Source organism: Eptesicus fuscus, chromosome 16, assembly GCF_027574615.1.
Source record: "Eptesicus fuscus isolate TK198812 chromosome 16, DD_ASM_mEF_20220401, whole genome shotgun sequence".
Taxonomy (NCBI): Eukaryota; Metazoa; Chordata; class Mammalia; order Chiroptera; family Vespertilionidae; genus Eptesicus; species Eptesicus fuscus.
Window position 1 is genome coordinate 7928145 of NC_072488.1, and position 17944 is coordinate 7946088.

A 17944-nucleotide genomic window follows, 5' to 3' on the forward strand; every position below is an offset into this window, starting at 1 on the left:
TGACTTCCCTGCTTCTCAAATGGAAATGTGTGTGCAAGTTACCTGGGGATCCTATTAAATTGCAGGCTCTGATTCAGTAGATCCCAGTGGGGCTTGGGAAACTGCATTTCTAACAAACTTTGATTTGATGCCAGTGACTGGACCACACTCTGGGTAGCAAAAAGTTAAAGACTAAGAAGCTCCAGATTATACAATCTATTTTCTACTCCGTCAGTGGGAGCTTTAGCTAGCCTCAATGTGAATTTTGCTTTCATTAAGCTATTGCACTGATGTGAGTGAAAGCCAAAGAAAGAAGTGAATAATAATGAAAATATGAATTTAAAAATTATTCATAGTATCTGCTTATTGAATAATCAATATCAGAGCCAGGCACTCTGCTTAACTTTTTACATACTTTATCGAATTTAGTCTTTAAATAACCTTGTGATGTATGGGTTATTATTAGCACTCTGGAGATGCAGAAACAGACAGACATAATATCAAGCAGCATGCCCAGGGTTGCATAGCTTGAAGACAGTGAGGTAAGAATTCAAACCCATGCCCCAGAGTTCACACTCTTAGTCAATAGGCTTCAGAGCCTCTAAAAAGTCTGGTTCCTGGGCATTCTACATCGCCAGGAGGCCCATAACAGCAGCAGAAGATACTGGTTCTTACTTTCATAGGACTGATTAATAAAAGTCATAGTTGTCACTTTAGTTAAATAGTTCCTTGGTTGCTTCCAGGCTTAGAAAAAGAATGTTTTTGCCCTGAGACCCAAAGCTTTCCTTAAGAGGATTCTTAACAAACACATACCTGCTCACGTTTATCATCTTTGGTGTAGCCAAAGTGGTCCACCAGGACCTCAGAGACACGATCAGGAACTTTACCATCAACCCAGTACAGAGCCTTGTTGACACTGTCTGGGAAAAATCCTTGCTTCCCAAAGAAAGCTTCCAGGGTTGGCTCAAACCCTTTTCCTTCCAAACCAAGCTGAGAAAGAAAACCAGGGAAGAAAATGCTCTCAGGTTTCCTTGTTGCATTTCCACCTCCCATTTCCCTCTTTAGGTCCATCCAATTAAACAAGTATTTGGTGAATACCGTAAGATAGGAACTGAACTTAGCTGAATTCAATGCCTCAGGAGTTGAATTATTTAAATCTTAGTAGAACCTTGAAAGACGGAACTTACTACAGTGCCCTTTTCCAGAAGAGGCAGCTAAGGTTTAGAGAGAACAAATAATTAAATCAAAGGTTCAGAGTTGGGAGGTCTGTCTGACAGCACACCTCATGTACTCCATTGGATTTTGGGTCTAAGGTCTTTTCTGGGACTTCTGCATTTCCATTCACAATCAGAAGTCATGATTCAGATGACTCCTAGCAGAGAGGCAGGGAGGTGGGAAGAAAAAGGCCTCAAAGTGATCATTCTTGTTCTTCTCCTGTTGGCTCATGATCTCTTGACTTTGTATTTACGGTGTAGAACACAATGGGTTAGAAAACATGACTCTTCTCAGTCTCACACTTACCTCGAACAGGTCAGCTGATTCAAATCCAAAGACAGCAAGGGTCGTTTTCAGCATACTTTCTTTAGGCAGGTAATTATTTGGATCAAATATAAGATTACCTTCAATTTTGGCTGAGAATGGGGTAAGGGATGGAAGAGAAACAGATTTGGAAAAGTGGTAGTTCCGGGAAAATTTTCTGAAGTCCATGACGGTTGGAAGTTGAGAGTCTTTCAGAGCTTCTTTCACTAACTCTTTCAGACTAGATGAAAAGAAGGAGTATATTTTGAGCTGACACATCATGTAACTTATGCATTGTCTCTCTCACCCCAAGTAAAGATGGATTTCCAATTGTTACCAAATTCATGAGTTTGCCCCAAGAGTTTGACTCAGGTCTGCTGTACTTTTGAACAAGTGTGTTTTTTTTTTTTCCAGAAGAAAGAATGCTTTAGAAAGAATAGTCAGTGGCTAAATCCAAATCTAGGTTTGGAATTTCAGCCCTTTGTAACAGGTGGGGGAAAACTACTCGTACTTACCTCTGGACATACAATTCATCTGAGTTTAAGATGTTGGCGATGTGGGAAGCCACAAAGTTCTTCACTTGTTCATTCTGTTCCTCTGGGAGAAGTTGGGTGATTTTGCTAATATCTGACTGAGAAGGGTCCCTCATCAGCATGAGGTAGGCAGCCAGTCGCTTATCCCCTGGAGCGGCATCATCCAGGAAAGTCTGAAGGAGGACTTCCCGGACCTGGAGCCAAAAGAGGAGATTGTTACCACTGTCCTTTGGTTGACACAGAACAAGCCTGGCAAACACTTGGCGTGGTTTGTAAGCAATTTATTATGTATAAGCCAAATTTCTCTTTAATAACTCTTCTAATGCTGGTACTGAATCTTCTTGCTAGTGTTTCCCAGAGCAACCAGCTCAAGGAGGGGTTCTCAGAAGACTCCTATTAAATGCATGTCAAATTCAATTTCATTAAAATATGCAAGTTATGGCCAAGTTATGACTTGTTGGAGACTTGCCACTAACTGAAAATAAAGTTGTTTTTAACATAAATTATTTCAATATGAGGGTAAAGGTAGAAAGGGATAGTGAGAGTTGGGGCTAATAAACAAGGTAGAATAAAAAGATATGGATCCTTTGCCACCTAAGATGGGTGTAGATTGCCTATCCTAGATTGGGGAAAAGCAGGTCTATTTTCCTAAGATGAGAGTTTGATCTGGTAGGAGGATAGCATGTAGTAAACATTTCAAACTCTGCATTCTGGAGCAGCAGCAAGGTCAAATATTTCTCTCATGTTCACATACTGCCAGGCAGTCAAGTCAATAGGCTTGTTGAAAATTTACAATTAGAAAGCAGTAGAATGAAGTTCGTAGAATGATGAGATTTAGGCTTGCATTCCAAATCCTTGTCAGTCTGAATAATGTTCAATTTAAGACCTCCTTTGTGGACCTTACCTCGTCATTATTTTCCATTTTCCGCAGGGCTTGGATAGCAGCCTTCTGAATCAGCAGGGATGGCGCTGTACTTTTGACACATTGCAAGACTGAAGATGTGAGTCTTGGGGTGATCTTCTGGAGGATTCCGCCAATGTTTCCAATGACCTGCATTGAAAAGCAACCAGAGGGAATCAGGATGCAGGAGAAGGAAGAGGTGGCCATGAAAAGTGCTTCTGAAATGATGCATATTATACAAAAGATAAAAGTACCCTCAGACTCAAGTAGGTGTGATCTTCGTTCCCAGTGCAGTCATCGTGAATCTGCTCCAACAGGTAATCAGCAATGTCCAGCAGCTCTTGAGTCGCTGTAGGGTGTGTCTTATGATAGCTGCAGAATAAGAGTTAGGACTCAGTAAGCATGACTAGGTTTATCTTAAAATCCAAACTGTGTTTGCTGATTTCTTATTTCAAGTCATTACTCTCAAAAAGACCAGGAGAAAAACAAGAGTGAGCACCAGAGTCTGAAAGTAGAAGAAGGGGTACACTCTTAGTATAGAGATGTGGGTGTTCCTCAGCTCTTACAAAGAGAACCAGGGGAAAACTCACTTGTGGATCACATGACTCAGAGCATAGAAAGTAGCCCGGCTCTGCTGCTCCTTCGCTGTGTTAAAGATCTCCTGCAGCCTCTGGACTGAGGGCCCTGGGATCAGGGCCGCCAAATAGGTCACAACATCTATCAGAAGTGGGTTGGCTTTCTCATTTCTCAGCCACTGGAGGATGTGGGTGTAACACTGGGGCTGTCCGCACTGAATCAGGGCTTGCAAAGTGATGGGGCTGAGGAAGAAAGGACAGAGAAAGTTACATAGGTCACCTTCAAGGCAGCCAAAATCTCCTTGGCCCATGGTATTCCTTCTGCCCTTATTTCCCTTATTCACTGTCCAAATCCACCCTAGTTCAAAATCCAACTCAGAACCATTATCCCAAGGACCAGGAAATCTTCCCTCTGAGCATTATCCACAGAAGAGGCATCATGCACCACATCTGAAGAAGGACCTCTGGTCTTATAACTCCAAGAGCACGGTTACCACTGTCCTTTGGCCAGGACACAGAACATGTCAAGAAAATATCGGCATGGTCTCATCTCAGCCCTCACTTTCTTCTCTGACCTTCACAGCACTAAGAGCCAGTGCCTTGAAGTATACAGAAACCACAGTATTACTTTGTTTGCCTGAGTTCTCTCCCCACTAAGACGCTTCAAAAAGGCCAGACTTCTTTGTCTCTGAAACCTTCCAGGGTAACAGAACAAGGAATGAGCAGATACGCATCAAAATATGGGAAATATTTCCTTCTTATTTAAAAACACACACATATCTTAGATGTAACATGTGTATGTGTGTGTTCCTCATGGAACTCTAGGCAGCTTAGCTGCTATTTCTCTATCCAGCAAACATGAACTGATCGACTAATTGACTAGCTGGGTCAATGTTTCAATGGTCCCTGAGATTCTCTGTTTGGCCAAGGTTCAGCACTGCCATAGATGTATAAGGTGTATGAAAGACTGAGCTGCCACCATTGAAGAAATACCTGGACACCTCGACCAGCTTTGGCAAGAGGGATGCGACTGCCTCGTTGTTGAGGCCTCGCAACTCAGTGACCAGTTTACTGAAGAGCTTAGCTCTCTGGGCGTTCTGCTCGGAGACGTGCAGTTTTTGAAGTTCCTGGAGGGTCTTGACAATGGCCTCGGCCTGCTTTGGCGGTGATGTGGACTTGGTGGTCTCAAAGGTAAGACCCACCTCCTCGGTACCTGGAAGGAGGAAAGTGTCAAAGGAACCCTTGCTTGCTTCTACAGCTCAATCCTATCTAGGTCTACTGGAAACTGGGAATCAGTGGGGTTTCAGCAAAGGGGAGAAGAAAAGAAAACTATCCTGTATCGGTGCCTACTATGTATCTGGCTCTGTGCTAGGCATGGGACTTCAAAGTTTTCACTGAGTCATCACACTATCCCTGTGAGTGAGTATTACTCCTCAACTTAAAGATAAGGGAACTAAGATCCATACTGAAGTGTCTTGTCTTGTCCAAGCCCTCTCTGGGTATAAAAGGCAGAGCTGAAATTGAATCCAGGCTTATTTTAATGTGGTATCAGATGACCTCTCTGCCCACAAGAACCCCTGAGTAGGTGCTGCTGCTAATATGGCTACAGCTAAGGCGAGAGCTGAGGCTCACCCATCATTTCTTCCAGTTGAATCTAACAGCATCTTGTTAGGGAGGGGAGGACCCTTTTGTGTCCCTTCCAGTATTCTGCTCTGACCTGCTAGGGAGGATGTGTGTGTGTGTGTGTGTGTGTGTGTGTGTGTGTGTGTGTGTGTTAATTCAGCATGGAAATGTGTATTGGAAAGAGTCCTGGCTTAGATTAAACATAGGAACTCATTTTGTACCCCCTCTAATATTCTATGACCTCGAATATATCACTAACCCCTCTGTGTGCCATTTCCCTTCTGCAGAAGGAGTGTAGAAGCACACATTGTTACCACCTGACATCACAGGTTGCCGAGAACAATGAAGTAATGCATAAGACAGATTTAAATACAAGACAAATGCAGGGCTAGAGTTGGGCTGGAGATTTCTGAAGTCCCTACCAGCTCCAAAGACTGATTCCTGATTTCAAAGACCCTCTGCCACTTGCCCCAGGTTCAAGGCCTTATCACAGGGTGTATGAGGTTGTCAGATCTACGAAAGTTAGACTTAGGAGGCCAGTTGCCTACTTACAAAAGCCTAGGTAGCTTTGGGAAACTTCTCCCTTTCCTGAATGTCATTGTCACTCTGACGTTCTCAGATGAACATGCTTTCTCAATAGAGTAGCCCCCAGCTAGAACACCAGAGCCCACTTACCTCTTTAGTCAGCAGAAGTTTCCTGGGCCGCAGCAAAGAGCTAAGCTATGACATGTGGACCATGTTGGGAAGATTCCCCAGCCCCGGCAAACATGCGGGTATAAAATCTTACCTTCATCAAAGAAGCGGCTGTTGATCTTAGGTGTGTCTTCAAGTTTCAAAGTCTGTGTAACCAGTGCCATCATCCCATACTTGTTCCTGGAAATAAAGGAAGGGCAGCAGGTAACAAGGGATGGCTTGCTCCCCAGAGCAACTTTTCATGTTGAACGTTACCCCTGTTTCCACTTCTACTGAAGTCCTGTCCACCTTTCAAACCATAGTTAAATTCAAACATCCTGACCTTCCTAATAAACAGCACCCACCTCCTCCTGGTCACACTAGCTGTCCTTCTATCGAAGGACATATGCACTTTATACCTTCAACCAGTTTGGAGTGTCTGGAGAGTCAAGGACTAAGTCTGTGCCTCAAAAATTCCTTGGTATCTCCCACCACACAGTGCCAAGAATGTAAGTTATCCAATAAACATTAGTTGATTGATCAGTTTTCAAATTGGAGTTGGATACATAGGTCTCCAGTCTAAATTCCAAATCCTCCACAAAGTCTTTCTAACCAGGGCAGCCTGCAGTGATCCTGGATTTTCCTGACCTATAACCCTTAAAGTCTGGGTCTCAGGTGTCCTTTGTTGGTCTCAAATTGTTTTGCAAAATGTCTAAGATTTTTCCTAACAAATCAATTGTTAGCTTGAAAAGGGGTCAGGGATGGGCTCTGCTTTGTACCTTTTCATAGCCTAGCCTGGAACAGGGAAGCTGAGAAGCATTCAGCTCACACGGACCCCATCACTGATAAACCAGGGGTGCAGCAGGTGACCTACTTGTGGGATAAAGGCAGGAACAGGTGTTGTTCCTGGCAGGTGGCTTCTGACACATGCTTCTTCTTGGGGTCCAGGGTGTACTGGCAAGACTGGCTGCTGCTGATCTGAGTTGACAAGGGTTGGGTCTGTGAATGAGATGAGGGAAAAGCATTTAATAAGACTCTTCTTATTCTGCCCCATTGGACATCTCATCCTACACAAAGGATATACAGCCTGGCATCCTACACATACCTGCCCCACCACACATTAGTACTTCACACACTACTACTCCCCGTGTTCCCTTTGCCCGGAAGCCCATCCTTGTGTCTCTCTTCCATTGACACATCCTTTGTATCTTTTAGTCTCATGCTCCACATCCTCTGTGAAACGGAACTAGATGTTCACCCATCATTTCTCCTAACTGGTGAAACTGAACTAGATGTTTTTTACCAGCTGCTTTGCCCAAAGAGCTAGGTGACTAGTGCTTTCCCCTTTGTGGTCAGGCGTAGGACTGCTTGTCTGACCTGTTCAGTTCATCACTGTATCATCTTTGTCCTCTGTTGACATGTGTATGAACTATATTCCTGCATTAGACTGAAAATACCTTGAGGACAAGGTCCACATTCACCTGCCACTGACCCTCCCTCTGTGCTGCCCAGAGTGGGGCTGAGCACACAGTAGCTGCTTAGGAAAAAACAACAGACACCAGTGCACTGGCCTTTTTTGGCCGTGGCCCTGTGGTCACCAGACTGCCTGTTTTCTGGTCCAAGGACAGTGACCAGAAGCATTGCCAGGCATGGCGTGATTGCTCAAGTCCTTCGTGTTTACTGAGTTAAGCTGTGATTCATGTCCAGGAGATATTCTAAGCATTAAGTAAGCTCAGGTAATGAGGTGATACATGACCTTTGTTAAGAATAATCAGAGGTTAGTACCGAGGGCGTGTCCCAGGCAGGAGACAGAGGGGCCAGGCATGGATCAGGTCACATGGAATGGAAAGACAGGACAGGACCCTGGAGTGCTCTCAGCCATGCCACTCCATGGGAGTTAGGGGGAGAGAAGAGCAGACCCCAGGTCTTGGGACTTTCTTGGAGGCTAGAGGCTTAGAGCTGCAGACATCCAGCCCTGGCACAGGAAGGAACAGTATGTGGCTTGCTCGCCTACACTGGGTCTTGGCGCCTTCTCAGAGATGGCCAGCCATTATTCTCAAGTGATGGCAGAAGATTTAGTGCCAATGACAGAATGACAGCAAAAAGGACAGAGGTCAGGATTGGAAGTCAGAAACCCAATTCTAGTGCTGGATCAACTCATAACAGGCCATATGGCCTTGGGCAGCCCTTCCCTTATGTGGTCCTCAGTTTCCCACTGTAGTCTATAAGAAGAGGAGGCTGGGCAGGTCCTTCTCTGAGATCCCTACTAGCTCTACATTCCAGAAGTTTACTAACAAAGAGGATAGTGTGAATAGCAATGGTGATGTGAGACTTACCAGGCCTTTGATCAAAGCCAGTGGGCTCACTCCTGTGCTAACGGGCTTGAAGTGGTCACACTTCTCCAGGTTTCTTTCGATGGATATTTCTGTTGCCACGTTTCCCTTCCTCGTTTTCACGGTAAAGTCACTGGAACAGTTTCCATACACAGTATCCTATGGGAGCAGAAGATACAACAGGCAAATTCAACGTGGGAAAACATTCTTAGGTGCTTTGGAAAGGGCTGGGAAAGGAGCCAGAAGAAAAGGTAGGAGCGACATGGATTTGGAGAGACCGTCCTCCTCCCAGGCAGAGCGTGGGCATTGCAGGCGCCTGGCCAGCCAGAGGTGTGGTGAGGACACGGGGAAGGGGGTTCTGATTCCGAGGCACAGTGGCCTGGCCGCCTAGGACCCAGCCAACTCCGACTTTATGCTCTGTGCTCTCAGGGCATTTTCTCCTCTGCTCATTAACGACATGTGTTCCAATCTGCCTTGGGTTGTACTGTTCTGGTTCTCCCCTCCCCCCCGCCCCCAGGCCCCAGGAAGGCCTCGAGGAAAGGTCTCTGCAGGATGCAGGTCTGTATTCTCCAACTGTGGCGCAGTCTAGAACCCAGAACCCTTCAAGGGCTCAAAAATGGGCGTGGGACCGAAGGAAATGGAATTCTCTCATATCTAAACCTTGAATTCTTAAATGAGACCGGCAACCGGTTCAATCATTTTCCCGTGTTTGCAACACACATAGGCCTCACCGTGCTGCACCTTGTGGGACTAGAACGTAACCCAACAAAGGAGTAGGGTGGCCAGGGCTCCCTAGGACCTGCTGTGAAATTAGATCTGCTCGGGACGATCTGACAGTGAGCCCAGAGGACAGGAAAGCCGTGGGCACTGGTGTTTCACACGGACGGAGGGCCTCCTGTGCAACTAGCTGAGTCAACACCCCACTTCATGTGGACAGTGGGACCCAGCTCAGACATGGGGAGATGCGGTCAAAGGGCCATTCTTACAGCTTTCTAAATTCTCACCAGGAACAACACCTGCTTGTCCTCTTCCGTTTCCGAGGGAACCAGGAGGGCGGAAATGATGCCTCTTTTGATGTTCAGGATGTGTTTGGGCTCCTCCTTGTCTGGGTAAAGTAAAACTTGTTTCCCTTCGGGAATGGCCAGCCTGAGCTCGAACCTGTCCGAGAGAGAGAGAGAGAGAGAGAGAGAGAGAGAGAGAGAGAGAGGGAGAGAGAGAGAGAGAGAGGGAGAAGAGAGGTCACAGAAGTGTCCTTTCTACAGCAGGAACCTGTTGGACATAAGCTGGGTGTCTTTGCAGCCTTTTAAACATTTTTTTACTTATTGTTTTTCTTTTTACATCTTTTCTTTAGAAATATATCCCTACCTTTTTAAAATGGTATTTAAGTATGTGTATGTTATTGGCATTCTTTTATTTCTTTTCCTTTAATGCTGGCTTACTTGTCCCCTCTCTGCTCCACCCTCATCTCTGCTGCCGTCCCTCCCCACTCAGACAGTCCTACATAGACGTGCGGGTGTAAATTTCTGCACAGAAAGAGTTCTCGGTTTTGTACAAATGGCATCACACTCTGTACATTTTTCTCGATCTCCCTTTCTTCAATTCTTCTCCACAAAAATCCTTCTGAGTCAGTTGGTAGAGCCCTACCCGATTCTTTCTAAAAAACTGCAAAACACTGAATGCTATGCTTATATAGAATTATTATTATTATTATTATTATTATTACTAATAGAGGCCTGATGCACAAAATTTGTGCAAGAATAGGCCTTCCAACCCCTGGCTGCTGGCACCAGCTTCCCTCTGGCACCTGGGACCTGGGCTTCCCTCGAAGCCCCGGTTCGGCCAGAAGGTCTTCCGGAATGACATCTGGAAGGATGTCCAGTCTAATTAGCATATTATGCTTTTATTATTATAGATTATTATTATTATTCAGACATTACCCTATTTAATGGCATTTACTTTCTCCCTTTCTGGATCTTTTTTACTAGCCGAACATCACTGAAATGAACATCCTTATGTCTATATCTTCACACATTACTCCTTTTCTTTTCATGGACTGGAGTCCTACAGTGCAAAACTGCTGTGCCGAAGGCTATCGTATTTTTAATTATAATAGATATTGACCAATAGTTCTAATTCCATCAACAATGCACGAAAGTACACTTTTCCTCACAGACCCGCCTGCAACAGGTGCTACATCTGCTTCGCATTTCTGTCATCGTATGAGCATAAGGGGATACAGATCCTAGGACATCAGTTGCATTTCCCGACTGCTAGGCCATTTGAGCTCCTCTTCATGCACTTGTTGGACATTCACTCTTGGACATGGTCTCAGGCCATGTCCGAGGCCTTCACTCTCAGGGACTTCCCTTTGGGAGCTTCCTCTTGGGGATTTCAAAGCACCTGCCACACCTGCTCTAGTTCAGTCAGGAGGAGAAGGAGCACAGGCATATCTTCCCCAGCTCTCGCTCCCGCGGAAAGTTCCAGACACTGCGAGGCAGGCCTGCGAAGCCTTGAGGGGGTCAAGAGCAGGAGTCCCTTTTGTTTGGAGGAGGGTAAGGACCAACATGTAACTCCGGCTCACTCCCTTCCATCACGGTACCTGCTCCCTCATCTACAGCTAAGTCTCAGATCATACAAGGTGCATTGATGAGAGCAGCATCAAGACCGGAAGATGGGCAGGGAGTTTCCATGCTCCCGAAGCCACGAATCTATGACTGCCTGTATTTCCACACTCGCAGGAATTTACAAACCGTGACTGGAAGGTGAGGAGGGGCGACGTTCAAAGTATCTAGCAACTGGTACTAGGTGGCCACGATCAGTCAGAAGAGGTGCCAGCGGTGGACCACAGGACTGAACCGGTCGGGGTGTCCTGGCAGAGGCTCAGGCCTGCGCTCCCCCTGGACTCCCTGAGGCCAGGCCCGGACCCCCGCAGACCAGCCCTTGCCTAGTCCTGCTGGGACCCTCCCTGGAGACTGCCATGCACCCACTCTTGCTTAATTCCTTCAACAAGAATTTCCGTGTTTGAACAAATCATCTCAGCTTTATTATCTCAAGGAGTTTAAGCATGAGATCTTTAAGAAACACATTTAAATAACAACTAGGGGACCATCATTAGGGGAAGGTAAACAATGCTTTCCTCTATTGGACGGTTGTGAACACTCAGCAATTCCCTGATCCATGGTGAATATCGAATACAAATCCATTCATATATGTGCCTACTGTGAACACACACATTCATACCTCAGTGGACACACACACACACACACACACACTCACTCACACACACACACACACCCTCACTCACAACACAACCCGCAACACAACACCGGAAGCTCAGGAGCTGGAATGCACAGGCCCGCGCTTACTTGGCCATGGCCGCAGAAAACTCCTCGGAGCTCTTGGCCTTCTTCAGCAAGGCCTGGCCCTCAGGGCTGAAGCCATACACCTCTTTCAGGGTGCACTGGCTTGTCTTCAGGATGAAGCTGCAGAGTTGGGGGACCTCCAGCTCGACCTAGAAGACAGAGGAGCGGCACATTAAGACCCTCCATCAAGAATGTGAGATTCCCCAGGCCCACCCCTGCGGCTGAGGGCTTCCTCCCTAATCAGACACCAAGGGGAATGCTGTTGGGGAACACGACATCTGCTCCCCAACACCACAGGTGTCCTTAACAGGCCTCAGGAGCACTCCTGAATCAACCTAGACATAGTCCTACTTTTAAATATATGCTTTTATTCATTTCAGAGGGGAAGGGAGAGGGAGAGAGGGATTGAAACATCAATGATGAGAGAGAATCATTGATCGGCTGCCTCCTACATGCCTGCTACAGGAGATAGAGCCTGAAACCCGGGCATGTGCCCTGACCAGGAATTGAACTGTGACCTCCCGGTTATAGGTCGATGCTCAACCACTGAGCCATACCGGCCAGGCCCTATTTTTGATCTTTTGTTCTGGGGTACCAAGTCTCTAAGCTTGCCCTCATGCATGTCAAGGAGGATGTCTTTTACTGGTTCTAGAAGTGCTCACTTCAGTTATAAAGGGGTACGACTTGTTAGAAGACATATAGCCTTAGGAGTGGGAGTTAAGAAGAAAAACAGGAAGTGGGAGGAAGGCTACCATTAGTTTTAATAGCAAAAGTGTCCTTAAAAGTTACACACACCCCCCCCCCAAAAAAAATCAGAAAAATCAAACCCATTCATATCTCTTAGGAACCATTCAAGCCTTCACATCTAGCTGGCGTTTAAACAGCTCCCTACTTGTTACCCAGAACTGTTCAAAAACATGCCATATGATGGATGGGATCCCTATTTGCACTATCTAACATGGGAGCCACCAGCTGGGCGTGGCTGTCGGGCCCTTGAAATGTGGCTGGTGGGACTAAGAAACAGAAGTCTTTCTTTTATTCCATTGAAATAGTCACATGTGGCTAATGGCTACCTTATTTGACCACACAGACGACGGGGCCTTAGAAAGAAGAGGGCGGCTCTGGGCCTGGTTTCCCCACACGAACCCCCATAGTGGCTCTTAGCTTCGTCCCGTATGAACACGCATGAGTGTGTCCAGCCTCAATACGAAAAGTCTGACTTGAGAACAAGCTGCATGCTTCCATTTTCCCCCTTCCCCATTTGTTTTTAGTAAAAGATGCTATTTGAGATGATAAAACACTGCCTTTCAGAATGCTCTCCTGAGATGCCCACTCCCCTTGCTCACCCACCAGACCTCTCTCATCATGTTCAATCACCATGACATCTTAGAAGCTGATGGGAAAATAAATCCGATTGGCATTTTTTTGGGGGGGGGGCGGGGAGGGTTGCAGACAACTTCTCAGCAGAGTGGCTTTCACACTGAGGGCCAGCTCCCAGCCCTTTGAGAACACAAACGTCTTGGCGTGAGCTGGGCTTGCTCAGCCGTGGGCTCCGGGTCCTCCAGTGCCCCCCCTCCTACCTTGCAGTTGATCTTGGTGACACTCCTTGAATCAGTAGACGCGGGGGCTCCACTCGAACTCTCGGCTTCATAGTTGTATACGTACTTCCTGAGGTGCTTGAATCGAGTTGTACCTTCTAAAATGAGGACAGATCAGTCAGCCACGCAGCAGAAATAACTCTCCTAAGAGTCAGTTCTGGGCAGAGAGGGGCAGTGGCATAGATAATAATAAAAAAAAGGTAATGTAACTCAAATTATTTTTAATTGACTTTGTATTATGCTGAATTTTCCTTTATCGATTTAATGTCTCCACCATGTTTTGCTGAGGCTAACGTTTCAATTAGCTAGATTTCCTTGAATATGTCACTTGAGATAGAAGGAGGTGATTTTCAAGTGGCGGGGCTCAGAAAATCTAGAGGAGAGACTGGAAAATTAAGAGGACAACATAAAGCAGAGATCTCTAATGCCTTTATCAGCTGGAAAATAGCACAATCCTGTGGCTCTCTTTCTTGGTTCTCCTAAATACCCGAGGCGACGCTCATTAAGCATTAGGGGTATCTGGCTGACTGGAGAAACATCTGAATGTTGCCATTGTGCTTGAGAGGAATGTTCTGAACAATTTGAGAAAAAGGGACATTTGAGACAGGCACCCAGCTGCAGTGATGGCAGGTGCCCACCAGATGGCAGTGCTTCCCCATCAGAGGCCAGCCTCCTGCTCAGAACACAGGGTACCTCTGCAAGGCCAGCTCCCTTGACCCTTAGGGGTCAGGTAAATACAAAGGGGATCTGGGTCTCTGCACAAAGGTTAAAGTCAGCATTTGTTCACAGTCATGTGCTTGGAATCAATGATTAGCCACTGACAAACAGGATGGTGATGTCTCAAAATGTCCAGGGGCCAACAGAGTGACATTCCTTTCCCCACCCTACCCCTGGCCATGGATAGACAGAAGGTCAGGGAGAAGGGAGCTGAGACCCCTTGGGGTGGGCAGAGGCCCAAGGAATGGCTTCTTGGGCTCAGTGCAGTGCACATTAATCCCAGCATCCCAGCATCGTGATAGGCAGGTGGGTGGGGGTTTGGGGGTACCCTTCCTTGCCCGGTGGGGAAATGCCTTACTTGAACAGCTCGGGTTGACATTTTCCAGCACTTCGTCTTCTGTAAGAAATGGAGAAGGACAACTGTGGGTTTTCCCTGTCTTCCGATGGGCCCTGGGGTCTTGTAGGGAGGACCTCTGCACGCACAGTGCCTTTCTCTTTTAGGAGGAAGCAGGTTCTGGAGAACCATCTCCCCAGGCCCTCCGTTCCCTGCCACCAGGCCTCCCCCCATCCTGAGGCTGGGGAGCCACCCAGCAGGCCCTGGCCCCCTGGCCCTGGACGTGACTGCCCTCCATCGGACCCAGGTCTGAGCTGCCCCAGCAGGTCTGAGTCACCCCTCCTGCCACTGGCTTTTGGCCCCTCTGGCTGGGTTCTTGGACACCCTGGATGCTGTGCCCCAGCAGGGTGGGCGGGTAGGAGGCCACGGCACTCACCTGCCCGGGCACCTGCTGTGATCATCAGCAGCAGCAGCGCCAGCAGCGCGGGGCCTGATGGGCCCATGGCCGACCTGGGCCTGCTACCTCCCGGCACCTCGCAGGCTGGGCCTGGCCTCAGGACGCTCGCTGGTTCCACACGCAGGGGTACACGCAGGCAGATCTCCGCACTGAGGTGAGAAGGTGGGAATGCGCTCCCTGAGTCGGCACCCTATTTATATGAGGCCGCCCGCCCAGCTTTCGGAACGCCCAGAGAACTACCAAAGGTCCAAAGGGCAGCCTGCAGGCCTGTTTGCTTTTCCAGGGCTCCTCTCAGAACCTGAGGAGGGGCCTGCGGCGAGGGGCTCCGCTGGGACCCAGGCAGAGCCACACCGGCCTTTCCTCTGGCTGCCTGGGCCTCTCCCGGGGGGTCTCAGGGGGTGAGGCCATGGGGACAGTGGGCTGGCACCTGAGAAGACTGCCTGGCCCAGGAGGGCCTTCAGATGACCAGGCACTGGGGCCAACCCACCCCAGCTCCCTGGTCCCACTTTGTAGCCCACTGGGGAGCCAGCCCTTCACAGCCTCTTAGTGGAGACATGTTCCTCTCCATTCTTTCCCATTTGGGTGGATGTTGGGTTGAGAGGGCACCCCTAATCCAGGTAGGTACCCGTGGCTGTGGTTATCTGCTCAGGATTCAGATCATGGGAAGGCAGCAGAGAGAAAGGGGAAGGAGGGAGGTCTGGTGAGTAACTGACCCAAAGTTACCCTGAGGGCCCTGAAGTCACCCTGAGGGGCAAGGAGGTCATAGTCACAGCAGGAGCCAGGTGCCCAAATCGTCCATAATCCCTCGTGAAGTGGGGGTCACCCCACCCCCTACTCCACACCCCCCAGAGCCCACCCCTTTGGCAGAGTCCTCTGGGCAAATTGAGGGGAGGAGCCAGGGTTTCCTCCAGAGATTGGGAGGCTGGAAAGGAGAAGCAGAGGAATGGACTGGACATGCCATGTTCCTCCCAAACATCCGGGAACCTTCTCCACAGGACCTTTCCCACAGGAGACTATCCCTAGCTGTAGAGAATCAGGCTCAGTGCAGATCGCTGAGGACTGGCCGTGTCCACAAGGCACCTCCAGTCTGGTTGGGGAGACAAGATGGGTCAACAGGAAGCTGCTGGTGAGCCATGGAGGTAGGCTGTGAGCGGGGCAGAATGGTGCGGGTATGCCTGCTGGCAGAGCGGGCGTGGAGGGGCCATGAAGAGAGAGTGTGGACTAAGGAATACCCAAAGCGCCTATCACAGAGTCACTGCTTGCTAAAATGTGTTGCTTCTGTGCCATATCCGGATGTAACCAATGATTGTGAAGCTGTTTAAATCTTCTGGTGGCAGGACCGATGATTCCAGAAGAGCCGTATTCTGAAACAGTAGTAGTGTACGAAGACCACGATGTGGGCCTTATTCCCAGCCTGGGGCTCCACCCTTCTCCTCATTCACGTACAGTATCGTTGTGTTTAACACAAACCCCTGTGGGCAGCTACACTCCCTTCAATGCTCAGTTGCTTTGCATCCACGGTATATTCATATTGTAAAAGGGGGATATTACGAAGGTCTCAACCCAAGGCGGGCCAAGACTACGCCACGGAACTGTGAAGGTGCTGGAGAAACTAATCACTCCAAAATGCCATTTCTCTGAGCATTAAATTTTAAAAAAATAAGATTTTACTTTTTACTTACAGCTTACACTCAATATTATTTTGTATTAGTTTCAGGTGTATTCTCTGAGCATTAAAAAAAGCAACCCACACACCTATTTTAAGTGGCTGACTTGCCACAGAAGGAGCTGCTGTATTTTAGGAAATGGTCTCTTTAAGGAGAATGGGTGAGTCACAAAGAAACCAGACAGAGATGGCTAACTCCAATTGACCAGCACAAATCCAGGATTTCTCTGTTGGGAACAGCTGGAGTCGCTGTCCTTGAGTCAGCATCAACAGACAAACGTGATTTTTATGATTTGGGAATCAAGAATGAATCTGATCACTTGGGTGCAGGGAAAACTTGTGGGGTGTTCGGCTCTCCCTGAGTTGACTGTCATCTCTAAAGGAGAAAGCCTGGAGACTGGGGTGATCTCTTTCTTTCTCGGATTCCCTCTGGAAGTCACCCAGTGCCGGGCCTCCATGCTCATTCTCAAGTACATCAGCACCACGGCACATGTTGAATTGTTGAGTTGAACTTGAGCAGACTCACAAAAATATGGTAAGGCTTAGTGCATAGATTTTTCTTATATTACAAAATCCACCTAGATCCTTTTTCAAAAGTGATTTGAAAATACAGTTTTATTTGGGACCACAGATATCAGCCTTCATTCCTTCCCCTTTAAGCAGAACATTTCTCAATTCCCTCTCCTAATAATGCTTTAAGTTTCAAGACTATAGACCAGTTTTCATACAGACCTCAAATAGAATGAAGAGTCAGAAAATCTTCCAGTATAAGTTACTCGTTGAACAGAGAAAATATTAGTTCATAGAGGTCAGCATTATGTAAAGGAAACCAGTGTCAAGAAGACCTGGAATTGAATCCTGGCTGGGTCACTTGGGCAAATGACTTCACCAGCCTGGGTCTCTTTTTCATCATCCCTAAAACAGAATTAGAAAGATATACCTTCCCCATAGGATTTTTTGTGAGAATTAAATGAAACAATTATGTAGATAGTTGCGTTTATAGCATGATGCCTAGCAAAGAAAAGATCCTCAATAAATGGTAACTGCTACCACTTACTATGTGTGTGTTAGAGAGGAAGTGCCTTTTAGGGTACCGATTGGAGCTAGCTAACCACAACGTATATGAACACAGGCGAATAGGACGAAAATAGGAAATCAGTGCTGAAGAAAGGGTTCAGAAGCAAAAGAGGGCATTCAGGAGGGCCACGGATAGCTGTGGCTGCGGGTGTATTTGATACACCATTTGTCTCTGCTGATGCCTAACATTTCTGGGTGTTTGAAATCACTGTTCTCTTGGGGGGGAGGGAGGCCTTGCTCCCGCAGACAGACTAGTGACTCCAGCAGAGACACACTCTGCTGTCACAAAGCTAATCTCAGTGAGTGGCTATGGCTTATCAGCTCATGAATGCAAAGTCCCATGGGGTGAACCATCAGTCTGAGTAATCACAGAGCTCTGGGTACCCATTAGAAAGCAGCCTGGCCAGCGGAATTTCAAGGAATTGGATAATGCGGGCTTAAAGCAGTGATGGCCTCTGGAAGGGAGACTATGCATTCCGTTTATCTGAAGATGACCAGAAGGGTCCTGGCCCAGTCTAGGAAACTGTGGATGCTATGAAAGGCCCCTCAGAAGCCCACTTTCTGAGTTCAGTGTTGTTCTCATACTGAAATAAGTGCTT

At 47.5% G+C, this 17944-nt stretch overlaps 1 protein-coding gene across 1 annotated transcript in view; it reads right to left on the reverse strand.

Moving 5' to 3' along the window:
- Positions 1-14648, reverse strand: part of APOB (apolipoprotein B) — a 38299-nt gene extending 23651 nt beyond the window's left edge. The window contains exons 1-15 of the mRNA XM_054728236.1: positions 14582-14648; positions 14170-14208; positions 13077-13192; positions 11500-11645; positions 9139-9292; positions 8138-8293; positions 6676-6800; positions 5917-6002; positions 4500-4719; positions 3522-3749; positions 3186-3303; positions 2935-3081; positions 2013-2224; positions 1501-1738; positions 793-969 (exon numbers count right to left, since the gene is read on the reverse strand). Of these exons, the coding sequence (XP_054584211.1) occupies positions 793-969; positions 1501-1738; positions 2013-2224; positions 2935-3081; positions 3186-3303; positions 3522-3749; positions 4500-4719; positions 5917-6002; positions 6676-6800; positions 8138-8293; positions 9139-9292; positions 11500-11645; positions 13077-13192; positions 14170-14208; positions 14582-14648 (2229 nt within the window). The remainder of the gene's footprint in view (positions 1-792; positions 970-1500; positions 1739-2012; positions 2225-2934; positions 3082-3185; positions 3304-3521; positions 3750-4499; positions 4720-5916; positions 6003-6675; positions 6801-8137; positions 8294-9138; positions 9293-11499; positions 11646-13076; positions 13193-14169; positions 14209-14581) is intronic.
- Positions 14649-17944: the final 3296 nt, after the last annotated feature.